At 49.2% G+C, this 25724-nt stretch overlaps 7 protein-coding genes across 7 annotated transcripts; 5 read left to right on the top strand and 2 right to left on the bottom strand.

The window, feature by feature from the left end:
- Positions 1-3843: 3843 nt before the first annotated feature.
- GGI43DRAFT_84314 (uncharacterized protein) lies at positions 3844-4570 on the top strand. The gene has a single exon (XM_083210388.1). It carries the CDS (start codon positions 3947-3949, stop codon positions 4385-4387), a length of 441 nt encoding a protein of 146 aa, XP_083059667.1. The 5' UTR covers positions 3844-3946; the 3' UTR covers positions 4388-4570.
- Positions 4571-5381: 811 nt separating this feature from the next.
- GGI43DRAFT_84396 (kinase-like domain-containing protein) lies at positions 5382-8414 on the top strand. The gene is made up of 2 exons (XM_083210391.1): positions 5382-5882; positions 5939-8414. Exons 1-2 carry the CDS (start codon positions 5721-5723, stop codon positions 8072-8074), a joined length of 2298 nt encoding a protein of 765 aa, XP_083059668.1. The 5' UTR covers positions 5382-5720; the 3' UTR covers positions 8075-8414.
- A 1842-nt stretch (positions 8415-10256) lies between these two features.
- GGI43DRAFT_84320 (Hsp70 family protein) lies at positions 10257-13002 on the top strand. Its single transcript, XM_083210389.1, has 5 exons — positions 10257-10721; positions 10840-11439; positions 11504-11755; positions 11818-12346; positions 12402-13002. The coding sequence occupies exons 1-5, from the start codon at positions 10528-10530 to the stop codon at positions 12732-12734; spliced, it is 1908 nt and encodes a 635-aa protein (XP_083059669.1). The 5' UTR covers positions 10257-10527; the 3' UTR covers positions 12735-13002.
- GGI43DRAFT_84382 (Zn(II)2Cys6 transcription factor) lies at positions 12839-15240 on the top strand. The gene is made up of 6 exons (XM_083210390.1): positions 12839-13307; positions 13409-13630; positions 13705-13803; positions 13869-14143; positions 14200-14454; positions 14508-15240. The coding sequence occupies exons 1-6, from the start codon at positions 13271-13273 to the stop codon at positions 15084-15086; spliced, it is 1467 nt and encodes a 488-aa protein (XP_083059670.1). The 5' UTR covers positions 12839-13270; the 3' UTR covers positions 15087-15240.
- GGI43DRAFT_408398 (MFS general substrate transporter) lies at positions 15221-17502 on the bottom strand. The gene has a single exon (XM_083206354.1). It carries the CDS (start codon positions 17095-17097, stop codon positions 15394-15396), a length of 1704 nt encoding a protein of 567 aa, XP_083059671.1. The 5' UTR covers positions 17098-17502; the 3' UTR covers positions 15221-15393.
- Positions 17503-20600: 3098 nt separating this feature from the next.
- Positions 20601-22344, top strand: GGI43DRAFT_84445 (uncharacterized protein). The gene has a single exon (XM_083210393.1). The coding sequence runs from the start codon at positions 20779-20781 to the stop codon at positions 22243-22245; it is 1467 nt and encodes a 488-aa protein (XP_083059672.1). The 5' UTR covers positions 20601-20778; the 3' UTR covers positions 22246-22344.
- On the bottom strand, positions 22345-24805 carry GGI43DRAFT_84444 (amino acid permease/ SLC12A domain-containing protein). Its single transcript, XM_083210392.1, has 3 exons — positions 22822-24805; positions 22642-22753; positions 22345-22582 (listed from the first exon to the last, which is right to left on the bottom strand). Exons 1-3 carry the CDS (start codon positions 24329-24331, stop codon positions 22444-22446), a joined length of 1761 nt encoding a protein of 586 aa, XP_083059673.1. The 5' UTR covers positions 24332-24805; the 3' UTR covers positions 22345-22443.
- Positions 24806-25724: the final 919 nt, after the last annotated feature.

A 25724-nucleotide genomic window follows, 5' to 3' on the forward strand; every position in this document is an offset into this window, starting at 1 on the left:
GCCGTTCCGGATTCCCGCGTCGCCCCCATTGCGATGAGTCTGGGAGACGAGGTTCAATATCGCCACGCTGACCTGGGACCGGCCGCTACTGGCTGGAGGCAAAATGACGAATTGGCAGGTAGCATAGCAGCGTCAAACGCAGAGCGGCGCCCGACGTCTGTCTAACGGTTACATGATGGTGCTGCTCATGGATGGTTCATGGAAGCCAAGATGCTGCTGCTGCGCGTGCTTGTGCCACGATACGGGTATATGCTAGGCATACTGGTGGTTCTAGGTCTTGCTATTAGCGGTTACTCCCCATGAGAATGTTCCATCAACCAGAGTCTCGACCTGGCCAGTAAACGATGAAAGGGAGAGTTAAATTTTAGCCTTGTCGGCAGTGGTACCAAGCAAAGCTGCTCCTGTCTCTCATCTGGCTGGTGAGGCTGCTCCTAAGCCAGTCAGCTCCACTCCTCCATCTCAAGGAGCGTCGCCACCATTTCAGGTACACAAAGGATGGCAGTGTATATCCCATATCCCTTGCGGCCATCGATCAACACACTAGTAGACGCACCGGTATTTTCTGGAAAAGCAAAGAAACATTCGCACTACTCGTACTTGTAGCATAAACACTACTATTATAGCTCCTTTATGTGCAACTGTGGTATGCCTTGTCAGCCTGGATGCTCACCAGGCCTGACATGCAGCTGAGACATCTTGCGGGATCGTTCCCGGAGTCTCTTACGCACCGACAGCTTTTTCTCCTCATATCCTCCCTTTCTTTCTTGCATTTCCTTAAGTGCTAGCAGAAACAGGAGGGGCTCTTTGACCATAGCTTTCTTTTTCTCTCGCTGCGGGGAAAATAAAAAGGAAAATTAGCTGCCAGGGGATGATGGACGGTCAATTAAGACAAACGTTTGCTAGAGTTGCAGCAGCCGCCTGCCTGCAGCCCGGATGCACTGTTAGTAGTTCCGCATGGGCGGTATCACAGGCAAGGGTCTGGCCTGTCTTGGTTTCTCTCCCCCTTGCATACGCTGCCAGGGCTGGAGTTTTCAGCTACCAATACTTTGGTGTCAACGATTTCGAGACATGCGGGCATGTATTCGGTATAGAGCGCTATTGGATCTTGTATAGATCGGCCGTATATCGCTTATGTCTCCTACCTACAAAGCAGTAAGTGTTACTAGTGGCCAAACATTGGCGGCGTATGCAAGACCTAAAACGTATCGTACTTCCGTAACGAGCTCATGACAAAACACATCGAACAGGCAGTCCGGCTCTGGCCGAAGGCTATGCGACTGGAATCCTGTCCATCCGTGTGGAGCTCATCGGGAAGAAGTGTAGAAGAAGGCAACCTGAGCCCGCAAAAATATTTGGAACAGTCCATAAAACGACCGCTTCTGATACTGTAGCGTCGCATCACGCTCTGTGCCTTCACATGCTTGAGACACTCTAGCTTGACAGGTTACCGTGCATGCGGTACGTGCAGTAATTCGTCTCGGCGCAGCAGCGGCCAACAGGCTGGAACGGGTGACGCCACTACACTTGACGTTGCATGAGTCGCCTGTTTGTTTCTGATAGCCGCCACCCTCTGTCAGGATCTATTGGTATCGTGTGTGAGCCTCCCTGCATTTCTTTTGGGCGGATTTCACTGGATACCACTGATGGAAGCTATAAAGCATAGCCCGGTTCAAACAATCGGCCCCTTTCTGTGGATAGCTTCTCTTAGTAACTGTCTACATGTATGCCTGAAGGTAGTATTAGTGATATTCCCCAGTGGAGGCAAAATCCGTCAAGATAACTGTATACACGCTCGATCTGACGCGTAATGCGACTCGCAGCATTTGTAAATATTTGTAAAGCTACCGGTGCTCGTAGGCTTACTGCCTAGCATATTTCATGCAAGCGAAAAAAACCTCATGTCTCCATGCCTTTGTAAGTGGCGTTTCATGTGACCAATGTATCACTACAAGCACACGGAGGCAAAGAAAAAAGAAATACGAAAACAAACGACGCTGCCTAGTATAAAGTGTGATGGCTGTCAAAGTACCACGCCGCGGCAGCGAGCCGTCGCGATCCGGATGGCTGGAAGCCTGAACAGCTGTTCCTGCACATCCCTGCTACACTGGGACTCACAAACAGGCTAGGCCAGCTGTAGGGCCTGATAATGGGTGTCAGGTCGTGCTGGTGGTGTCTGAGGGAGCCCAATCGCACTGTAAGATTAAGGCCAGCCGTGAAGCTTCAAAAACACTGACAAAGAGCTGCCGCCACCGCTGCCTATAGGTAGATTAGTAGATTAGGTAGAGCCAGTTATTTTAGAGCTAATATAGCAATGATATTAGTACTCCGTAGCATGCCATTATATATTCTAAGAATAAACAGAGTAAATAAGATCAAGGACCTCGCTGGGGCAGATCGAAATCACCAAATCTCGCTCCCCAGAATAGCGGCCAACCAGAAGCGCCTTCCAGCACTGTCAAAATTCAACATTTACAGCGCACACTCGGTAGCCTCGGGGTACTTTTTATGGCCGGAATTGAAACATGGCAGATGCCCCCCCATCCATGCGTCCTAATCCCAAGCAAGCTAGAAATCTTATATTCGCTGCTCATAGCAGACTAGCTGCAGTGGGGAGCGACCCTTTTGGCGTTCCAGCCGACGTCGCGTGTGAGCGCCTTCGCTTATGCAGCTGGAAAGCGATTAAAACAGAAGAAATAAACAAATAATAGATAGAGAGAGAAAAAGCAAATTGTGAAGCAGCCGAAATGAAAGAGATTAGTACTCCATACGCACAGAATAGGCTATTATACCTCAATCCGCGGCACAAAATGTGTCAGCGGTTAAAGTACCCTTCTCATTACGCCGTGTATCAGTACTCCGTATTCCAGCCGACGCGCTCCAGTATCAACTGGCCGCGGCCCCCGGCACTTTCTGACTGGCCCATTATTGATCCAGTAAAAGGCTGGGAGCGGGCTCATTATCGTCGAATAGGAGCGCTGCAAAACGTGCCCCGGGACATTTGGGTGGGCGGCCAACTGGTGCTGCTGTGCTGGCAGCGCGACGTGTGGCCCTCGAGTCTGATATTGCATGTCGTGTACATGCTGTATCTGTGTGTATTCTCCGATGCTCGCTCACGATGCTACTACGTACAGTACCGTAGTACTGCTACTATCTGGTAGTGCTATACTAGTAGGAGCAGTAGTATGTAGTAGCAGTGACATTTCGTCTTCTTGCGGTGAAGAGTAGAGTACTGTACCAGCATTACAAAGTACATATACAGAATCGAAGAGTTTTCTCATTTATGCCCGATTAAGCACATCGCAGCATTGAGCCTGCACGTGTTGGCACTAGGTATTCGAGCATTTTGCATGCCCGCGGTGCTGCCTCCGTGACTAAGCATACTACAGCAATTCACCAAGGCCCATGTGTATCTCCGATGAATGCTCTCCAGCTCCAGCATCGCCAGCTAGGCATGACTACGCTTCCCCTTCCATCTAGGATCCCTTGCCCGCTACGCAAATTGCCCAATTTGAGCGTGACAAAAAGAAGTTCTATGGTAGATTCCACGGCCCACTTGATAAATTAAGAGACGGAGGTCCCTATTCCAGCCCAGACGAGTGCGGATTAGTGCATGGCTGGCGCTAGGCTGGGTACAGATACTACGCCCAGATACGAAGCTACCTGAACGTGGCTGCGGGCTGCGGAGTGGCGGGCGGTAGCACAGCACCTCGAACTAGGAAAGGTACCTGGAGCTCGGCCGGGTTGGGAGTACAATACAGCACAATCAATGGCCTGTTGCTACCTGAAGCTACTGCAGCCCAGCCAAAGTGCGGTCAATCCAACCGTGACTTGCGCGAGCTGGCAGCTGCATGTACCTGCTGTTTGCGAGCAGCCGTTTCCCTCTGCATCTCGCTCGGCGTGCAACGTCCGATGGCAACACCAGGTACTGCTACCAGCAAATGCCTGCATGTACCGTCGCGGGCTCCCCTCAAATCGATCAATCACGACGCTCTTTTTTCTCCTCCTCACCAAAATCTCAACCCATTCATGCGAACGGCGGCGACGGCGGAGCCAAACCCCTGCCTGGTCTCTCTCATTTTTTTCCCTGACCTTGTCGAAGCCCCCATGGCATGACCAACTCGCTCGCTACCACTACTGTACATACAGCGCAGTCCTTTGTCACCCCATAGTAAAATCGAGCTGGGGGTTAGAGAAGGCTTCTAGACCACTCGTTTTTTCCTTTTTCGCAGCCGTCGTCGCTGTACCGCTGCTCTTCAGCTTATCAGTCGGTACAGGTACATACCGCACTCGCCTCTGCTTACCCGTATTCCAATTGTACAGCCGCTGCCTCTGCTCTGCTCGGCATCGTGCTCGTACCGGTACATCTCGTGAACCAGAATCACACTGAATGGCATGCAACACCAGCATTTTCACGGCGCAAAAGCACGGGCCGTGAATGACCGACCCCCTGTTGGCGTGTTTCTGCCGCTGCTCATTCTTTGGCTCGTCTCTGCGACACGCGCTCCAGCAGCAAAAAGCACCCCCCGGCTAAACGCCAGCCAGTCCTGGATCGAAATGCGCGGTGGCTGACGGCGGTCACTCAAGTCAAGATACTACTCGCTGCAGGCCTCTCGCTGCCTCTGCGCTCGCTCGCTCGCTCGTTCGCTGGTACCCGCAGATTTGCTGCTACTGGCTGTTTCCAAAGGCCTTGGAGAGCGCTGGTCGCCTGGCTCTGCGCTGTTGTCCACACACTTCTCTCTCCAGCGTCGCTCGATGCATACATATCGACCGACCCAAGGCCATCACCCCCGCGAAAAAGGACCCTCCTTTTCCCTACATTCTGTCGCTCTCACTCTCGCTTTTGCTGCTCTTCTCTCAGCACTCACTTGCTGCTCACCTCTCTCGCTCTGCCCGGAATCACGACCCCCTGTAAGCCGCAGCCTGTCCCAACACATCTCAGTTTCCTGTCATCTCATCTCATCGCTCATCTCGACAAGTACTGCTACAACTACTCGCACTACTGCTGCTCATCTTGCATCCCCTGCTCGTCTTGCCAAGCTTAAACCCGTCCAGAAAAGTACAGTGGGCTCTGCTCCCAAATACAGACAGGCCCAACGACCTACTAATTAGCGGTCCGCGATCAGCTGGGTCTAGCCTCTATTGTAGGGGCCTGTGGTGGTGCCGCAAAGTACCTCCAACCACCCCTGGGCTGGGCCGTTGACATTTGAGCTCCCCTTTTTCATAAACCTCCAAGCCTTATCCACTTTGAAATCAATCCTCACCTCAGTCACTCCTTACACTTGACCTCCTTTCGGCCTTTTTTCTCATCCGTTTTTTTGGAATTTTCACAATTTCGATTCTTTCTCACCTCTCTTGTTTGTCTGTGTAAGCGACCCGCCCTTCCTCCAAACATCAACCCGACCGCTCTGTTCGACTGCATCGTTCAACATCATCCTTTTTCCCTTTTCTCCTGCGAGCAAGCTAGCTATCTGAGTTTCGATCTACCTCTCCCCCCGTTTGCTTTCCCTGAATGCTACGATAAACGATCTGCAGCTCTACGATAGAGCTCATCTCTTGCGGGCCATTAGGTGTTGTCTTGTTATCGCTCGACTTTATTCCTTTTTATTCCTGACCGCCCCTCTCCCATCTCAAGGCGTCTTGCTTGAAGCTGCTCTGCAACTTCTTGATAGCGCCATCCCCAGACACGAGCCTGTCTTAGTCAGATCCAACCACACAGCATCATGGCCACCGTGGAAATGACGCTGCGGCAACAGCCTCACGGCACCATGGCGCTCGAGGACCGCTTCGAGGTCATCAAGGAGATTGGCGATGGAAGTTTCGGTAGCGTCGTCCTGGCTCGAACCCGGACGGCGGGCGCAGTTGTTGCCCGCCGAGGCACTCTTGTAAGACACCTAAAATGCATGCCCGCCTCAACCATTGGTTAACACGTTCACTGCAGGTCGCAATCAAGTCCATGAAGAAGACTTTTGAGTCTCTGTCGCCATGCCTTGAGCTTCGAGAAGTCGTCTTTCTCCGAACCCTCCCTCCTCACCCCCATCTCGTTCCCGCTCTCGACATCTTTTTAGATCCCTTTACGAAAAAGCTACACATTGCCATGGAGTACATGGAGGGCAATCTGTACCAGCTGATGAAGGCCAGAGACCACAAATATCTCGACAACGCAAGTGTCAAGAGCATCTTGTTCCAGATTATGCAGGGTCTCGAGCACATCCACTCCCACAACTTCTTCCACCGCGACATCAAGCCCGAGAACATTCTCGTTTCAACGTCAGCCCACCAGGACACCTCAAATTCATTCCGAAGATACTCTGCCCTGGTTACACCACCCTCGACTCCCCCTACTTACACCGTCAAGTTGGCTGATTTCGGTCTCGCTCGTGAGACTCACTCCAAGCTCCCATACACCACCTACGTTTCCACAAGATGGTACCGAGCGCCCGAGGTCCTTTTGCGCGCCGGTGAGTATTCGGCGCCCGTCGATATCTGGGCCGTCGGTGCCATGGCCGTGGAGATTGCTACGCTGAAGCCGCTGTTCCCTGGTGGAAACGAGGTTGACCAGGTGTGGAGAGTTTGCGAAATCATGGGCAGCCCTGGAAACTGGTACAACAAGGCCGGCGCCCGCGTTGGAGGAGGTGAATGGCGCGAAGGTACTAGATTGGCCTCTAAGCTGGGCTTCTCTTTCCCCAAGATGGCGCCTCACGCCATGGACACCATTCTGCAGACTCCTCAGTGGCCTCCTGCGTTGAGCCACTTTGTTACCTGGTGTCTGATGTGGGACCCCAAGAACCGTCCTACGTCTACGCAGTCTTTGAACCACGAGTACTTTGCCGATGCTACGGATCCATCAAGACCCAAGTCATCCGCTTCCAAGATTTTGGGCCGCAAGCAGTCCGATCTGAGCCGCGCCTCCAAAGAGGGCCTGGCTCCTTCAAACTCCGTCTCAAAGCCTTCTTGGTTCCGCAAGTCTCTCATCGGTCGTAGCGACATTCCCGAAACTGTGGTTGTTGCCCCCGTCCAGCCATCTCCTGTGCAAACCTCCAGCACTGTCGATACTACCAATACTAAGCAGCAGCTTGCTAGCAAGTCTAAGCGGACTACTTGGGCAAACGGTCTCTCCAGCGCGGCGCCAATGCCAATTCTGCCTTCTATCAAGCCGATTTCGCCCTTGTCCGACGCCGTGACGGCGCGTGCCAACACCGACAGCGCCGACAAGAGCAAGAAGCTTGGCCGACAGCTCTCTGTGAACTCGAGCACCAACAACTACACCGAGCTGCACCGCGCTCAGGCCGAACGCGCTCTGAACGGACAGACGGGCCTTGCATCACCTCCCAGCGCTCACAAGGAGAGCTTCTTCTCGCACCTTCGGAAGCGAGCAAGACGCTTCTCTGGTCGCCACCAGACTCCTGTTTCACCAGCATACGACGACATGGAAGCGCAAGTAGGATGCAGCCCTTGGCAGAGCAACCGATCATCTATGCTTGTTGACCAGCAAGTGAGCGTCGTCCCAAAAGTTGAAGGAGGATATGAGTCCTTGGATAAAGCCCTTCACGATGTCCAGGGCGCTGAGCCTCGAGCTCCCGTCCCCCCTTCACATCAGCTTGCCGCCGCCGGAAAGCTTAAGCGCCACCACTCGCTGCCGTATCAACAGCCCAGATCTGTCGACAACCTGATTGGCGCCGCCCGAAACGGTCCTATCTCGAGCCGTACTCGACGTGCCCAGGCGGTTCACGATGTCCAGCAGTACGAGACGCCCGCCGAGGAGGACGAGCTCCTCGATGAGGCTCTTACGGCGACTCAGCGGGCAATGAAGCGCCTAGAAAACAACACCAAGCCGCTGCGACAGTCTGCGAGCAACCTGGGCCTGTCCAGCTCTCAACCATACCCTAGTCCATCACCATCTGCCAACAGCAATCAACTGCTCTACGCAGATGGCGCTGAGGCCATGGCACCGAAGCCTCTGGATCTCAGCAAAAAAAACTCTAACCAATACAAGTGGCCCACTCCCCCATACGAGGGTGGTGAGTGGAGTGCTTCGGCTTCCGCCAGCATTTGGGCTGCTGGAAACCGCATCTAAGAGATCCCATTAATAATTCATTTGTCGAGCGTTGGAGGGGGTCTCTTTTGTTTTTTCTTCTCTCGGACATGTTCATGTTCAGTGGTGAGGCAACAAAAAAAAGTTGGGTTCTTTTTTATTATTAATATGGCGTGTACTATTTTTTCTTCGCATGATAAATGGTGTTTTGGTGTTGGTGTGCGACACATTTTCTCTCACTCCTTGGATCTTGAGTCGCCGGGTCGACCATCATATCATTGATTTTTTATTTTCCGATATTTTCGATTGGGGTATCAAATTCTTTTGGTTTATTCTGCGTATTTCGGCTGGCACAAACACATACTCAACCTACACACATCCATCTACACACGATATATCACCCTCGGGAAGGTTTTCGACAACACAAATCGGAGCCGCAGCTCGAGGCAGCCTTCGAATTATTTATTATACCTTTTGGATTTTTCGCTTCTTTCAACATTTGAAATATTTGAGCGCGCTCTCATAGCACCCGAAATACCCCCATTATAGACTGAAAAAAAAAAGAAGGTCGAGCTTGGCTCTCGCCTCGCTTGAATCAACATACCTCACATAGTACACCATATTATATTATTTCCTTTGTTAAAATCGATTTTTGCTTTCTTTTATACCAAGATGGAGGGGAGAAGACGAGAAGAATGAGAAGAAGAAAGAAAGACTGAAGACTAGGGACTGGAGTCTGTGGCGTTTTTTCCTTGTTTTTGTTGTGGTTGGAATACATATATATATATATCTATAGTATATCTCTTCTTTACGGTCGTTTTACCAACTTTTTTTTTTTGGCAGACAAAAATCTCCCAGATTTTGTGGCAGAGGCAATATAGGTGCATTTTTTATTGCTATACTCATTGGAGACTGGAGTTTTTATTTGATGTAAGCCTGGTTCTTTATATTGCGAACCTACTCTACACACCCCTCACACAATTTGTTAAAAGCAATGAAGCATAATTTATCTACTCTTTCTATCTTGTTCTATAATTTTCTTTACGTGTATATATTTTACCATTTTATATACATTTTGAGTGACTTTACAGTTGAGAATGGCTTTGATGTGAGGATGACCATCCAATGAGAAGGAGGGAACCAAGGGGATATCTTATATGAAGAAATCTCCGGTTCCCGCTCATTATACCCGCTGTGGCTGTATCTTGATGCCTAAGCGGTATGTGTGCGCCCGTAGTTGTAGGGATATGTGAGTGGGCACTATGTAAGCGTATTCGGTATTCGGTTCAGCGACGATGCGAATTACTCCTCTTTATTTCGTTTATTCGATGCCTCGGTTGGGCTGGCTAATAGTAGGCGAATGAAGGAAGACAGTGATTCGGCTGTTTTGTTTTGTCGGTGCCTAGCTTACGCGAGGGAATGAACGATTCTTTATACCTGATATAAGATGAGTGAGGTGTGCCGATGAGAAGATCCACAGGCGAAATCTGGGAGCCTTGCGGAACCTGGTCTGTTACTTGGACTGATATGCACTGCCACGTCAACCCTTTTTTTCTTGTTTTGGAGCACCGCTGATATCACTTGTAATGTTTTGGTTAGGCATGGTTAAAGAGATGTCGTTGATGAATATTGTCAATTACACATGTGCAATGCACTCAGTGAGTTATACAGTACCCAAGAGTTGAGGCGACAAGTATACAAAAGTACATGTCAAAAGGAAGGCAAAAGAAGCATACGACAAATGGTCACGTGAGCGCGCTAAGCCCCTCCAAGGCAAACTGGGGGGCGCCCAGCGCTATAGATTGGGGAAAACACCGCTAGAGGGAGCTGAAGGCAGCCTTGGACGTTATAAAAAAGGACACCAGGCAACAGGATAATCTTGAGACGGCCAGGGGACTTTTGGCCTTTTATATGCTCGGTTTCTCTCCAAGTTGCTGGTGTTTTTCGTCTCATTGTTTATTGTGTGATAGAGAAGGAGATTATACGAGATATTGCCCGCCAAGAGGCCACGGTTTTGAGAGGCTTTTCCGAGGTGCTGCGGGTCTTGTCTTGCTACATTTCAACTTGACTTGAGTTCGAGGGGGATATCAGGAGACAAAGATAGGGTGTCTTTAATTTGGACGGCGACGACAATAGCGACAGCGATATTTCTGCCCGGGCTTGTCAGTGAATTAGCGGTAAGATAAGACGGGAATAGACCAAAGTTTGTGCGAATCCACGGACTGGCGTTTCAACTCACCCCTTGGGACATTTTTCTTGGCGACCATTGGACATTTTCTCATCAGCGGATTTCATTACTATTTTTTACTTCTCATTTGGGCAGCTATCTGAGCGTGGTCTCTCTCTTGTACAACAACGCAAGAGACGGAGGAAGGGTTGGAGAGTGAGAGAGGAGAGGGGGCCAGACGCCTGGAATGAGTTCTGGTTGTGTTCATTGAGGATTGAAAAATACCCGAGTGGATATTGCGGCGTTTTGGAGCCGTCATTGAAGAGAGATGCAGAACCTCAGTTTACCGGTGCGGTCGACGCCGAGTCGGCGGAATCAGGAGAGCAGAAGTTACTTTACCAGTTATACGCCGCCGAGCTCTACGGAGGCGATCAATGGGCCGGTGAGGGAGCCGGTGAGGGAGCAGCCGCCGATGACTGATCGGTTGATTGTGGGAGTGGACTTTGGAACGACATTTTCAGGGTGAGTAGACGTCCTCTTCTGTTATCTGGTTTGAGGGGAGGAAATGAGATGAAGATGAGATGAGATGAGATGAGATGAGATGAGAATGTGGTGAATCCGTATGCTAACATTGTCTCAGTGTCGCTGCAGTATACACATCAACGCCTGATGACGTTGAAATCATCAAGACATGGCCAGGCGGCAATGGAATCACCTCGGACAAAGTTCCCACGGAGATTGCATACAGCTTTCCTGCTGGCGACACAACTGGCGCTGAGCCCACTGTAAAATGGGGTTTCCAGTTCAAGCCAGACGAGTCCAGGCTGCGATGCATCAAGCTGTTTCTTGATCGCTCTCAAAAGCTCCCCTTTTATGTCAGCCCACTGGACACGGCGGCACAGCTTAAGAAGTTTAACAAGAATGTCGTGGATGCAGTCAGCGACTACCTTACTCAGATTTACCGACACACCATGGATACCCTGACGCGGCGTTATGGAGAGTCTTTTATGGCCTCGACAAAGGTCGAGTTTGTGCTGACTTGTCCCGCCGTCTGGAGCGATGCGGCGAAGAATACGACGCTGCAGGCGGCTGAGCGGGCGGGTATGGGCAGCCGGTCTGAGATTCAGATGATTAGTGAGCCTGAAGCGGCGGCTGTTTATACGCTCAAGGCGATTCAGCCTAACCACTTGAACATTGGTGATAATTTCATCGTTTGTGACGCGGGTGGTGGAACTGTAGAGTGAGTATTACATTTGTCCTCTGTTGCAATCGTTATAAGTGACCTGGGAGCTAACTAATTCTAGCTTAATTGCGTACAAAATAATATCCCTGAAACCCTTGAGAGTCGAGGAATCTGCCGTGGGAACAGGAGGGCTGTGTGGAAGTGCGTTCTTGAATTACAGATTTGAGGAGCATGTCCGGACTAGGCTGGGTCAGGCTCGTTTTGATGAGATGAAGACGAAAAAGGGCAAGACATGGCAGATGGGCTTGCGGTACTTTGAAGAGTTTGTCAAGCGCAACTTTAACGAGGATGAACATCAGGAGATTAATGTTCCGTATGTTTCTCACATGCACACCATGATTCTTTATGGGATTATTTGCTAACCTACTTTTCCAGTTTCCCTGGCCTTCCAGATGATGAGGAAGCAGGACTTGACTCGGGATTCATGGTCATGAGCGCCGAGCAGATCAAGGACATCTTTGAGCCCGTCGTCAAAGAGGTATGCGATCTGGTACAAGGCCAAGTAGAAGGCCTCCGTGCCAAAGGAGGCATCGTCTCCGGCATTGTATTAGTAGGTGGTTTCGGCCAGAGCGACTATCTCTACCGACGGCTCAAGTCACATTTCTCAAGCGCCGCACCGCCTCCGTACAGCGAGCGGCCAACACATGCGAATGCAAATTCTTCGCAGGATCCCGGATCCATCGAGGTGATGCAGCCAGTGTATGCCTGGACAGCCGTTGTGCGTGGAGCAGTACTGAGAGGCCTTGAGGGCAACATGGTCATTTCTAGAAAATCTAGGATGCACTATGGAACGTCTTTTGCGACGGTATATGATGAGGAAAAGCACTCTGTGAGCGAGCGATACTGGTCACCGCTGTGGGAGCGGTGGATGGTATCAGATCGGATGCAGTGGCATATTGCCAAGGTACGTCTTGGGTGTTTCTGTTTAGAGTCCTTTTTATCTAACCAATTCGATATAGGGTGAATCGCTCTCTCCTCTATCTCCAATTGCGTTTCATTATACTCGCAACTTTCGTCCCGGCCAGTCGCTCATCGTTACAGACGACCTGATTGCGTGCGATGCTGATGACCCTCCTGCAGCATACACGAGGGAACTGGTCAACGTGTGCACATTAACAACGGACCTGAACGCGGTGCCGAGGAGCTTATTTACAAGATTAACCACGACTAGAGGCGTGGAATTCGACAATCTCGATTTCACGCTGGAGATGATTGTGGATAGTGCGGGTTTGGGATTTGAGCTTAAGGTGGATGGTGTGAGATATGGACGAGTGGAAGCAGAATTTCATTAATAAGTCAAGATGACGGCTGTATGCTTGGTGTTGGTGTTAGTGTTGTCAAAGCGCATATGGACGTACATATACCAAATAGAAGGATGTTTGGGATCTGACGGGTGTTTTTCTAAACTGTATACATGCTATCAAGACGGAAAAGAGTCAACTGGGCCGTGAGAGACTTACAGTTACGAAGCCGCCAATAGGCGACAAAGCATTGCCCAAGAACAATGCAATAGTAATCGGGCAGCTGATGGCTGCTTTCAATTACGTCAATATGTATTATGTATTATAAAAGCAGGCTCTAATAATTGCCGAGTCAGGCTGGGCAGCGCTGACATAATTTGTCCCCAGATTTTCTATAGTTTAATGCTCCCGGACTCCATTGCTCTTTTAAGCTGCTGGCAAAGCATTACCTCTTTTTCACTTCATTTGTCATCAGGCAAATTGTCTGCAACTACTTAGTTACAGGGCTCGCAACAACCTGTCTGTATCTGGATAAACCCTCTTCGCAACCGCAATCGACACGGCCTAATTTCTCGTCTAACTTCTCTATGACTCAAACGCAGAAGCGCTGCTGGAACTGTCGTCGTAGGACTTCCTCTTGAAAGCTCCCTATAAGCTTACATAGCAGCCCCCTCCTTTTTCCATCTCCGACTCAGCCGCTGACTGCTAGCAATTGGCATTCACAGAACAGAAGATTGCATGTGACAAGACTCAGCCGCACTGCAACAATTGCGTCAAGAAGGGCCGAAAATGTCTGGGCTACGGGTTGAAGCTGTCGTGGCCGCGTCAGGGCGATGAGCGACGCAGCGCGTCGCTGCATAAGAAGCACTTTATCATTCCTGTGCGGTCTAAGGAGGCGATTTTTATTCATGCGACGAGCGAGGATGTGAGGGCGTCGCAGGAAAATGGTATTGAGGACATCCTTGGAGCTTTGGAATTTGACGATTTGTCGATTGGCTAATGAATTGGTTCGATTTAGAAGCATTGGCTCGATATGAAAGGTCCATGGTGGGCGAGCGCTGGTGTGTAAGGCAGCCAAACTTTAACATGGCCAAGCTGGATCCCTTTCTTGCTACAAATAGTAAGTTGCAGACAAGAAAACATTCAATCGTTTTGTAAAGGGCTTGTGCTAATATGTGATGGCAGCCTGGAGCCCCGTTGCACGGATATTGTCGTCCAGCAATCGCAACGACGAACTATACGGCTTGCTGGTCAGGATGGCATTTCAGGACGACAGCTTGCCATCGCTGGCCTCAAGGTATGCCATCAGTGCCCTCTCATATCAGCACCTGTCCATGGAGAAGGCGGCGGTGATGCATCAGATGGCGGCGATACGCGCTCTTCAGACGGCCATTGAGACGGCGTCGCCCGCGGAGTGTATGCAGATGATGGCGGCGAGTATGCTGCTAAACATATACGAGGTTTGTTAAATTCTGCAGAAATATTATCTAAGCAAATCATTAATCATCAGGATTAGACAATGAACTTTGATACTTCGGATCTCAACTGGGCAATCTTCTTCTGCGGCACAAAGAGGCTTGCAAATATGATTACCAAGCAACATGATACCTATTTTGGAGACGAGGCAATGATTATTGATTGGATCTTTTATCACGACGCCATGTACAAGTTTAGTATTCGGCACTGGAGGAAAAGGAATCATGATCAGATTCATCTGGCGGGACAGAGAAAGGTTCTTTCCAAGGCGGTGTTTTCGCCTGAGAGGCAGACTGTAAGTGTTGTCTCGATGAGAGTGGGGGCGTGTTGCTAACTTACGTGATTAAGATTGTACCGATCCTTGGCTGCTCTTTGGAACTGTTAGATCTTTTATGCCAAGTGGTCGACAATGTTCACGAGCCTGGACACCCCGACTATCTATCCGAATCGCACCTCAAGACAGTGCGGTCATTGGAAATCCGCCTAAAGTATCTAGAGCAGCGGCAAGCCGCCGTATTACAAAGCGATACCAAGGAAGTATCACAGGAAACCCAAACCGCCGAGCTATTCCGCCTAGGCGCCATCATCTATCTCCTTCGCATGGCCAAAGGCGAACCCGAAAACTCAAAATGTCTTGCCAACGCCATGGATATGGCATTCAAGATTCTCAACGAGATTGAATACTGCGATCGGCCCTGGCCCCTATTCATCATTGGGCTTGAATCTCGGACAGAGGAGCACCGCACGCGTATGCTAAAAGTATTGGAAAACTCTGTGAAGCGTCGACCCCTGGGATCTATGAACCTTGTGAAGAGGATGGTGCCGGATGCGTGGACTCAGCGAGACCTTCGAGAGGTACCGATACAGCCGTTTACGCTCTATGAGATGATAATTGGGCGGAATCGAGTAACGCCGTGCTTCACATGAGGTTTTAAAATGATATATGCATATAGGTAATGCGTTTGGGTGTTTATTGGGAGCTTCTGGGCGCTATGCTGATACTTTAGTCTAATTACATCTGGTAAGATAATGGAAAAGAGATTATTCATATTTATTTCAGATCCAAACCACAAAAACATATTCTTCCTTCCTGTCTATTATAACATAAAGTAGGCTAAATAAGGGAGATTGCCATCTTGTCTATACATCATTTACGCCTTTAATACCATTCATACAATTTCCTCTACTGCTTATAACCCCTTTCTTTTTCTTTTTCCATCGCTACTCCTCCTTTTTAGGCACCTGTGACGATAATCTCGCCAAACAGCTTCTCGCGCTTCATCAACAGACCGGTCACTATCATGCCACCGCCTCCGGCACAGACAAGGATAAAAGTCCGTTGCATGGCTTTTGTGATTGCCAAAATGGCCTGCGCTCGGAGATCGCCAGTAATCTCCTCAAAGATGACACTCTGGGCCCCGGCAATGGCAGCCTGGATGTCAGCTTGCGTGAAGTCTGTGCCGGCGAGCACTTTTGTCAGGTTCTTGATGGCGGTGGATTGGAAGACTTGGCCAGCAATGACAAGCCAAACAGCCTGACCGCCGACCTGGAAAATGTTCTGGATAGAAAGGGCGTTGCCCTGGTCCTTGGGGTCGCACTTGAGAGAGGCAACGGCAAAACCAATCTGGATAGTCAGACCAGTTCCCGCACCGGTGAGGACGGTGAAGCCATAGATGTAGCTCGTGGGCGTTGAGGGGTCGAGGTAAGCTGTGAGGAGAGCCGAGCCGAGAGAGACGATGACGCCGGAAATCACATACATGGGCATGTAGTACTGGATTCTGGAGAGGAAATGCCCAGACGCGAGATTGAAGCTGACGGTAATGATGACAAAGGGCAACAGACGTACAGCAGCATCGACGGCAGAGTCTCCGTGGACGAACTGGAAGTAGATGGGGATGAAATAGGTGATGACGAAGAGCGAGGCGATGCACGACAGCGTGGAGAGGGCGAGCAGAATCTGGGTGCGAGACCGGAAGAGATGGACGGGCAGCGATCGGTTCTCAGGGGTCGTGAACCAGCAAAAGTTCTGCTGCGAGAGATACAGAACAGTGAGGACACCAAACACCACCAGCGTGGCAATGGTGCGGCCATCATTCCAGGGCCACTGGCCACCCGCCATGGTGAAGCCCATCGTGTAAGTCACCCACGCCGCAGCACCCAGCAACAGGCCCAGGTAGTCAAACGTCTTGATGCGCTCCATGACGGTCTTGCCCACGACGGGATGAACATCCGGCAGGCAAAAGACATAGACAGGGGCAAAGGCAGCGCCCAGCACGAGGTTGATGTAAAAGGCCCATCGCCAAGTCGCACTGGACTGGGTGAAGCCACCGCCGACGAGGGGCCCCAGCACGGCGCCGATTCCCCACCAAAAGGCCGTACCGGAGAGGTACGTGCCTCGCTCCTTGGGCAGTGACAGAGCAGTAAAGTACTGCAGTGTGCCCATGAAGATGCCTGCGCCGCCAGAACCCGCAATGACTCGGCCGACAATCAGGGCCGTCATGGTAGGAGCAGCACCGCACAGCGCAGATCCAATCTGGAAGAGCACCATGGCAACGGCAAAGTTCCACTTCATGTTGAAGGTGCCATATAATTTGCCCCAGAGGGTGATGACGACGACCGAACCCAAGGGAAAGCCGGCGCCGATCCAGGCGAGCTGCTCGACGTGGCCGAATTTCTCAACGACGGCGCCCTGGACGTCGGCGGCGATGGTGGTGTCGAGGCCGTAGATGAAGGTGCCGACGTAGAGGGCGAAGCAGACAAGCAGCCAGCGCATGCCGGTGATGGAGCGGACGGGCTTTGAGGGGGGAGGCGTTGAGGGCTGGGCGGATTCTTCGTCGGAGGTTGTTGCGACGGCGGTTTCTTTTTCGGAGGAGGGGGTTTCGAGGCCCATGATGGAGGAGGAGGGGGCAGTGATGGCGGTTTCTTTTTCGTCCATCATGATGGGTGGTGTTTGTGCTGAGGATGTCGGGATGAGGATGTCGGGATGAGGAGGAGGAAGAGGAGGAGGAGGAGTTCTCCTGAGTTGAGTCTTGATATACCACTTATACTATATACTCTGCGTTTGTATATAGAGTGTGTATGTGTGGTATATATATGAGGGAGCAGCTGCTCTAAAAGAGAAAGCTAATTGAAAAAATATTGACTGCGATTGTCAAGTATATATATGTCTTATATACAATATATTGAGAGCAACACTCGCTCCAATGCCAAGGCGTGAAACAAGAGTCCAGTCTTTCCTTTCGAAAATCATGAATCTTTCGGACAGCGGCACGTCCCTTTTATTAACCAAATGTCACAAAAAAAAAAAAAAAATGAAATGCTACACAACGTGCGTCAAACCAGCTCAGCTCCCGAATACGCATCTTTTTTTTTTCTCTCGGCATCTCTAAAAAAGACGTTCCTCTCGTCGGAATTAGTAAGAACCCCCTGTAACGGCTCAAAAATGTTATATGCAAAAGAGCTGTATTTCCGAACCAGGGATGTTTTGCGGGAGGCTAGGCCTTCTTCGAGGGCGGGTTGCATTCTTTGAGCTGACCGGTTGCAGGTTTTGTCTAAGCTGTTAATGGAAGTTTTTGGACAAGGGGGGAAAGAGGTGGGCTTGTTGGTTTTGTATATTTGACTGTATTTATGGCGTGGTGCTTGGCATTAGCATGATTTATTTATTTTATTAATTTTTTATCTTGTTGGTGGTGGAATAATTGGCTGTTGGTTGTTTGTTGGGGGCTGACTCTTTTTGTAAAGGCGGGTATAGATGCATCTGCACGTTGTCTTACTAGTGGCAGTTTTACAGGCACCTTGTTCCGTCCCATCTACCTTGGCAAGGTACTAGCAGCATGGAATAAGAGCTGAAGGAGGCAAGTGTCAATCTGAGAGTTCCTTTCGGCAGCGATCTGATATGAGGTTGCATCGTGAGATTTTTGTAATTCCTGTTTCGTCTTTTGCCGTTTTTATCACTCTCTATTGTTTCGTCGTCCTTCTATCTGGCCAAGGCGAGCGTATCTGAGACTTAAAATTAGGGCGTTGGTTTTCCAAGCTAAACCAAGCCACCGCGGACCCATTGGCCACGCTCAATGCTGCTAGTACAAACTCCGGCAGTAGATGAAAACTAAAGTACGGTTGATTTGTGGAGCGAGGATCAACGGAATAGTTGCACGAAATATCCCGATATTCCCCTTCCTATTTCCTGTCGACACTCGTAGTGAGGGAGTTAGGGCTCATCAGTGTTATTTCCACTCTCATTGCAGCCTTGTGTTTTTCGTTTCTTTTCTTCGTTTTCTGTTTTGAAAACGGCGATGGATTTTCGTGGGACTCTATCCAACACCGAAAAGTTGGATTTGTCTTACACCGTCATCTTCCTTCTGTATCTCGCAATTCCATTCCATGTCCAGCCGTACTCCCGATCGGAAGAGGGGATTAACACGAATCATAGACAGAGAAACTTTCTCATGCCTCCAATTCGGCAATTAACGCTTAGCCGTCTGCTTGTTCACATGCTTAATCTGGCTTTATCTGGAGCTGTTGGTGCCGGGATCCGGAACACTTTGACATTGCGTATCAGGCAATTGCTAGGCTTGATGGGGAGTAGTCTGTTAGGTAGTAAAAAGGTCTCGACCTAACGCCACTTGATATACTAATACGTGTATTTATAATCAACGGCTTAGTAGATTTAACAAGTACATCAGATACTATCGCAGAGTGGTCTGCTTCATATACAACGTCTTATATACCACTTATCCTTGTATCTCTATGCATTTCTATGTGTATATGCCTTTTTACTTTGATCTAGTATCACTTATGCCTTTGTAAAGTTCTCTTCCTATTGTAATTGATCTATTACTTGTAGACTATTCTTCTTGGACTGTCATCTACTGATACTTTACTCTCACTGTGCTAGAGTTGCATTGCGTATTGCCAAGTCAGTAGTGGGCCATATGAGCAAGATGGCCAAGAATTAAGGCTAATTATTTTAGCGCTATTTTTTATTTAATAACTAGGCTGCAATTGGTATATTTATAAATTAGCGAAAAATCTCCGTACTACTGACTGAAAAGGGCTATTGAAAATATTATACTAGTTGTTTTATTTAATATAAATTGTCTGGTTCTGATTTTTACATATTTTATTATAAAATGAATAAACATTTTATCTTGCGTCATATTATATTAATAAATAAGTCTGTATTAACCTTTTATTATATAATATTATTTATAGTCAAGTAGAATAACATGAAAACCTCGTTTAATGATGTATCATTTAATATATTAACATATAAATGAGAAAAGCTAAATGAGAGAAAAGCTAAATGTAATTAATACGTACATCTGAAACAAATCGGCGCTGAGATCTTGATATATGTATAATATCCGAAAATGACCCAAGAGTTCGGTGTTTAAGCTGGCTCAATCGGATACCCAGCAGCTCAAGTACATCACACATTTTGATGCGTTGCCCTCTCAAGTCATATTCATGCTATATCGACAGCCAGATGAGACACTAGTCGATCAATATGATGAATCAAGTCCAATGAGTTGGAACGCTGCAAGCTACAGCAATACTTCTAGTATTCTCAGGTTACCTAGTCCTTGCAATGTCCTTGAAGGAATTGCCCACAGAATTTTTCAGATAATCCTTGTACAGTATCAAGAAACTTTCCCGAAAGGGTGTGCCAACCTTCAGCCGGCCTTGTCTTCCGAGATTTACCTAACATGTACATTTCGTTCTCTCTCCCTGCTCATGTCGAATTCGTGTGAGCATTAGTCGTCCATATTATGTTGCGTGGGTCCCAGATTGGGCTTGGCGGTGAGCAGATTAAGTCGGAGCGAGCTAGTGATTTGTCGTGGGGGGATAATTCGGAAATAAAATAAAGGAATTACGGCATGCTCCCTATTACTGTAGTTGTGAATAATACGAGGCGTAGGCTGAACAACTGGGGCGGGAACCAACAGCGGATGGTGTTTGAGCTGAAATTGATGCTGCTGCTACTGTACGAAATACTCGCGTCCGGCCAGTTTTTAATTATAACGCTGAGTGAGACCAAATATATTAATTGGCATGCATCTCTTAAGCGGGTTTCATGCGAACCATCTCAGACATGTGTCACATTACAGCTAGCAGCACACATATATAGCAGTGAGATTCCCCAAGGCAGATAGATTCACAAATACACCCATCACTTGAAAACCGAGTTGTTTTTACACACAAGAATCCTCTCGTCAATACAAGCTTGCAATGAAGCTTCACTGAAACAAACATGGCGCCATTAGTGGCTGCTAAACCTCGGCGCACTCTGCCAAAAAGGGACGCGATGCACTAACACGGCAGGACAATTTTCTTAGTGCGGGGGATTTTTTCAAGGCGACACTTTTCCCCGAAAATATGAGAACGAGTGCTTAGCGATTCTTTCACGTGGCTCTGCAATATAGAGATTCGCTTCATCGATTTCTTTTTGTTTGTGCGCTTCATATTGTAGCTGCTTCATTTCATGAGGCCCTTCGTTGCTGGCTGGTGATTGTGCGAGTGGCGAATGAATCTCTCAGTCACCTCGTAGAGGACAGGACACTTTCATTCATTTCGACTCATCTCATCTCACCTCATCGCATCTCACGCCTTCATCGCCGCCATGGACTCTATCCAGGACCGCATCTCCATCCTCCTGGACTGGGCAGCTTCTCACCGCGCAACTCTGCATCCCTCAGCCGAAGTCTATGACGACCCTGAAACCGGCCTCTCGTTTCGCGTCAAGCCATCCTCACAATCGTCCATCTCGCCCTACGAGCCCATCGTCAGCTTACCGACGAATCTCTCCCTCTCCTATCTCAACGCCCTTCAGCCAACTCCCGCCTTCCCCAAGGATTTCATCTCAAAAACGAAGCCTCATGTGATTGGACGGCTGTTTCTCATCAAGGAGCTGCTCAGGGGCGAAGAGTCCTTCTGGTTCCCCTATATCCAGGCACTACCGCAGCCGGAAGACGTGGACGACTGGGCGCTACCGCCATTCTGGCCAGAGGAAGAGGCGGAATTGCTAGAGGGCACAAACGTAGAGATTGGACTGGATAAGATTCGCAATGATCTGAAGAGAGAGTTTCGGGATGCCAAGGCCCAGTTGCTCGCATCGCAAAAGGATGCCGAGGACGATTTTAGCGAACTTTTGACAAAGGAGCTGTACAACTGGGCTTACTGCATCTTTTCAAGTCGCTCTTTCAGAGCCTCACTTGTGATGTCAGAGGAACAGCAGCATTCCCTTCCGGAAGACGTATCGGTCGACGACTTTTCGGTGCTACTTCCGCTATTTGACATTGGAAACCATGACATGACGGTAGACGTGAAATGGGAGCTTGCGGCTGCGGATAACGCAAAGGATAAAAATTCAGGGGCTGCGTGTCAACTCAAGGTTGGAAGGGAGCACAAGCCGGGACAGCAAATCTTCAACAACTACAGCCCCAAAACCAATGCTGAGCTGCTCTTGGGATACGGCTTCATGCTCCCCGTCACAGACGAGCTGCACAACGACTATATCCACGTTCGAAAACGCACTGCCCCTTCAGCTCCTTCGCCTGCAAACCCTCAATCCGGCAGCAGCGTGCCTGAGGAGTATCTCATCTCTCTACGGCCTATATTTGATCCGTCGTCCTTGTTGGCCGTCTCCAAACAGGCTCTTCTCATCAACCCTCCGGCGCTTGGACTCCTCGGAGCCTTTAAGCATGTGCAGCACGACATGGTCTGGGATATCCTCATGACGCTCCTTCAGCACTCGTCCATACCGCTCATCAAGCTCATTCCTCTCAACTCCAACACCTTCCCAACGGAAGAGGAGGCAGTGAGGCAGCGCCAAGAGAGATTCTTTTCCGGCCACGTCAACGACGAGTGTCAGGAGTACCTGGAACAGACCGTGGCCATTATCCAGCACAAGGTACTGCAAGAGTTGGAAAGATTGAATGAGACTGACATGGAGGTTGTGGGAGAGGACGTGGAACTGCTGTCACCGAATCAACGGTTGGCCCTAGAGTATAGGGAGCGATGCAGACAGGTGCTGGAGAATACGCTGAGGACGATGGGAGAGGACGAGATGATGCAATATGACGATTGAACGCCTGGATACACTAGAATATTAAGACGAGATACCAAAAAATGGTCACGAGAGGGAATATAGACATATATATTGTAATGTTATTCGTTTGAAAGCATATATCTGAATGACGCTCGCTTCATGTTGAACCGTCACACTTTCTCTACCTGTATGCACATTATGGTATCAACATATCTAGATGAAAACAAATAAACAAAATCATGACTTGTTATCCAGCGGATCCTTTAATTCAGCCTGCATTAGCGCCTCCTCGAGAGGAATCTCCTTGAGGGAGACAAGCTTTGTCTTTTTGAAGAATTTCCATGAGAGGTATGCTACAAGCACAAGCGGAATGTCCCTTTTTATAACCAATATTAGCTACTATAGAAGAAGTAGGGTAAGAAGTAGAAAACTCACAAGTACGCAGACACGAAGCCACTGGCGCTCCAGTTGCCCTCTGTAAAGACATAGAAGCCGTTGGTAAGCAGGATGATGCTGCACATGAAGAGCGCAGCCCACGAGCTGTACACTGTGATGGAATCATTCCGTTAGTACTGCCGTATAGATGTAATTCAGATATTGGATGGAAACACTTACATGTCCAGCTATTATGCCACGGCAGCCGCGTATACGGAATCCCCTGCACCTTCAACGCCATCCTCAACCGCACATGGTTCAGCACAATGCAAATCCAGCTCACCAAGACACCCGCGCCCACCAAGTCCATCAGCCAGTAAAACGCCGTCAAAGCGCCATTGCTCAGGCTCATAAACGCCAGGAACGAGAACAAAATGTACAACGCAGTGGCCACGTACGGAACTCCCCACGACGTCGTGCGCAGAAATATTCTCGGAGCCTGTCTCTTCAGCGCCAGACCGTACAGCACTCGGGTTCCAGAGAGCAAAGCCTGATTTGACGATGACCAGGCTGACGTGATGACGATGGCGTTGATGACTGATGGCACGGCTGGATATCCGGCAGCTGAAACGGCAATGACGAAGGGGCTTTGCGCAGCGGTGCCGGATTCGTCGTTGAGTCTGTCATCGTCAGAGCTGACAATCATGCCGACAATCAGAATGGCCAGCATGTAGAAGAGGATGATTCGAATAAAGACGTTGCGACAAGCTTTCGGAATCGCCTTGCGGGGATTCGCCGTCTCGGCACCGGCCATGGCCAGCGACTCCACGCCCGCAAAGGAAAAGACTGCGCCCGTCATAACGCTCCAGTAGCCCAGAAACTTTCCCCAGTTGCCCGTTGCAATGTACTCGACAAAGGGGCCTGGGTCCTTCCAGAAGTGAAAGTAGGTTGGCTTGACGCCTGGGATGCCGCCGAGGTCGATGACCAGGCCGAAGATGATGAGGAACACCACCATGAGGATCTTGAGTGTTGCGAAAAAGGCCTCGACCTCGCCGAACCAGCGAATGCCGGAGAAGCCCACGATGGCCGTAAGAATAATAAAGATGATGATCCACACGCTTGGGTTGAGATCTGGCAACCAGTACTGAAACAAGACGCAAATAGCCGTAATCTCGCTCGGAATCGACAGCAGATTTCCATACACCAGATTCCAACCAACCGCAAATCCCAGCGCCGGATCAACCAACACCTCGGCATGTCTCACAAACGATCCCGTCACAGGCAGCAGCGCCGAAACCTCTCCCAGCGCAAACTGCACAGCACTAACCACCATTCCAACGGTTCCATAACCTAGCAGCGCTCCCAAAGGTCCTCCTGTCTGAACAGCACTACCAAGACCCAAGAACAATCCTGTGCCAATAGCGCCAGCAATACCCAGCATTGTCAAGTGGCGCTCCTTGAGGCCGCGCTTGAGATCGCGCTCTTCGGTTGCGGTGACGAGGTCGCCGTCGAGATCGCCAAAGTCCTTTACGGGGTCGTCCATGAGGGGGTTCGAGGCTTGCTGCTCGATGTCGATGCCTTGAACAGGCGAAGATGTGATTTTAATATCTGCATTGTCTTTGCCGTAGGTGTAGTTTGATGCTGTGTTGTAGCCTCCTCCTTCTCCTCCTCCTTCAGATCGGTTGATGAGTGGCGACATTTCGTTTGGTGTTGAAGCTTTGGAAGCAGATGCTCGATTTCCACTCGTCATACCCTGGTGAGGTTGGTGGCTCTTGTTATTCTTCAGTTGCTTCGTAGTATGTCTTCAGCAGCTGCTTCAAGCTTCTTTTCTACTCAGCTTGAGTCGTGCAAAGTAGTTGAAGCAAGATAAAGAGAGGGATTCCCAAAATCCTCAGCTCTGCTTTACCAACTGCATGTAAGTCAAGTTACACACACGGGCCTCCTCTTCGTCAGTATGTCTCACACAGAGACAATCTTCTACTGCATCCAACTCATGAAAAAGAAGAGAAGAGAGTTCGTCTCCCACATCCTAAAAGGAAAGAAAAAAATCAACAGCCCGTAAGCACCTCGGCACTAACAAGGTCTTACTGCTACAACGGTACATAGTGCTGTTAATTAATTAAGAAAACGGAAGGCAAGCTTCCAAGCTCGTTATCTTTTTCCCCTCACCACACGCGGCCTAGTGCAGTGGTCTTAGCACTGATATCGCAATCGGGCCCCTGGCTCACCCAATTTTTATGTGTAGCGGTTCAGCTCTCCACAGTGGGTGTTTAGTTTTTGTGTTGCCTGTTTTGGCATCTATACACGAGGTTGCATCTGGGATTTTGCAGAGTCTTTGACTGCCTGTATTTTGTTTATTCTTAAGACAGCAATATTCTCATGTTCAAAAATAATGATGATAATTATAACATCAAGTCAACATTATGCAATTCAGATGGTTCCCTGCACACATCCCCATGTGAAGAACGTGGAGATGGTGGCACTAAACGGAGTTCTCCACGCGCTATAGAGGACTTTTGCAGCCCACGGGCTTGCTCAATGGGGAACTAAACTGGCAACATCTCGTACCAGCCAAAACTAGTGGCTGTTAAAATGGCACCATGGCGCCGAGCACGGCTTGCTGGGCGCTATTGGCGACTTACATGGGACGTTTGCCATATGAATCCCCGAAACTAAAGAAGCTCGAATGGTGCAATTATAGCAAATACAACTTCAATAGCTTCTCTTATCCGCATTTTAAACAGTGTTCAGCCCTAAACGTAATAGTAGTCAAGCTTATTGAGAAGCACATACATGATCCATCACATTGAGATAGCGTCTTTATTCGTAATGTATCCAATTCACAGTTGCTCAATCGTCAACCCAAAACACCAAGCAATCCACGTAGAGCAAAATTCAGCACTACAAACAAGTAAATTTCACTCCTCATTGTTTATTTAAGGAATTGTTTTCAACGTTCCACTTTTATTACCCAGCACCCAGCCGTAACTTAGTAACCCCATCAGTCCACTCATATATACATTTAAGAAATATTCAACGCTTAAAAATAGGTAGTAGAGGTAGTAGAGGTAGTAGAGGTAGTAGAGGTAGTAGAGGTAGTAGAGGTAGTAGAGGTAGTAGAGGTAGTAGAGGTAGTAGAGGTA

This window comes from Trichoderma evansii, assembly GCF_050947405.1.
Source record: "Trichoderma evansii strain SZMC 28006 chromosome Unknown GGI43scaffold_13, whole genome shotgun sequence".
In the NCBI taxonomy this organism is placed as follows: domain Eukaryota; kingdom Fungi; phylum Ascomycota; class Sordariomycetes; order Hypocreales; family Hypocreaceae; genus Trichoderma; species Trichoderma evansii.

Excerpts from the sequence above, each read along its gene's own strand:
- GGI43DRAFT_408398 (XM_083206354.1), bottom strand. The coding sequence starts at position 17,097 with ATGATGGACGAAAAAGAAACCGCCATCACTGCCCCCTCCTCCTCCATC.
- GGI43DRAFT_84320 (XM_083210389.1), top strand. The coding sequence starts at position 10,528 with ATGCAGAACCTCAGTTTACCGGTGCGGTCGACGCCGAGTCGGCGGAAT. Across the intron at positions 11,440-11,503 it reads GCGGGTGGTGGAACTGTAGA|CTTAATTGCGTACAAAATAA; the intron begins GTGAGTATTACA and ends AACTAATTCTAG. Across the intron at positions 11,756-11,817 it reads CATCAGGAGATTAATGTTCC|TTTCCCTGGCCTTCCAGATG; the intron begins GTATGTTTCTCA and ends CTACTTTTCCAG.
- GGI43DRAFT_84382 (XM_083210390.1), top strand. The coding sequence starts at position 13,271 with ATGACTCAAACGCAGAAGCGCTGCTGGAACTGTCGTC. Across the intron at positions 13,804-13,868 it reads TCCCTTTCTTGCTACAAATA|CCTGGAGCCCCGTTGCACGG; the intron begins GTAAGTTGCAGA and ends ATGTGATGGCAG. Across the intron at positions 14,455-14,507 it reads TTTCGCCTGAGAGGCAGACT|ATTGTACCGATCCTTGGCTG; the intron begins GTAAGTGTTGTC and ends TACGTGATTAAG.
- GGI43DRAFT_84444 (XM_083210392.1), bottom strand. The coding sequence starts at position 24,331 with ATGACGAGTGGAAATCGAGCATCTGCTTCCAAAGCTTCAACACCAAAC. Across the intron at positions 22,754-22,821 it reads GTGGCATAATAGCTGGACAT|TGTACAGCTCGTGGGCTGCG; the intron begins GTAAGTGTTTCC and ends ATTCCATCACAG. Across the intron at positions 22,583-22,641 it reads GGCTTCGTGTCTGCGTACTT|GGACATTCCGCTTGTGCTTG; the intron begins GTGAGTTTTCTA and ends GGTTATAAAAAG.
- GGI43DRAFT_84314 (XM_083210388.1), top strand. The coding sequence starts at position 3,947 with ATGTACCGTCGCGGGCTCCCCTCAAATCGATCAATCACGACGCTCTTT.
- GGI43DRAFT_84445 (XM_083210393.1), top strand. The coding sequence starts at position 20,779 with ATGGACTCTATCCAGGACCGCATCTCCATCCTCCTGGACTGGGCAGCT.
- GGI43DRAFT_84396 (XM_083210391.1), top strand. The coding sequence starts at position 5,721 with ATGGCCACCGTGGAAATGACGCTGCGGCAACAGCCTCACGGCACCATG. Across the intron at positions 5,883-5,938 it reads TTGCCCGCCGAGGCACTCTT|GTCGCAATCAAGTCCATGAA; the intron begins GTAAGACACCTA and ends CGTTCACTGCAG.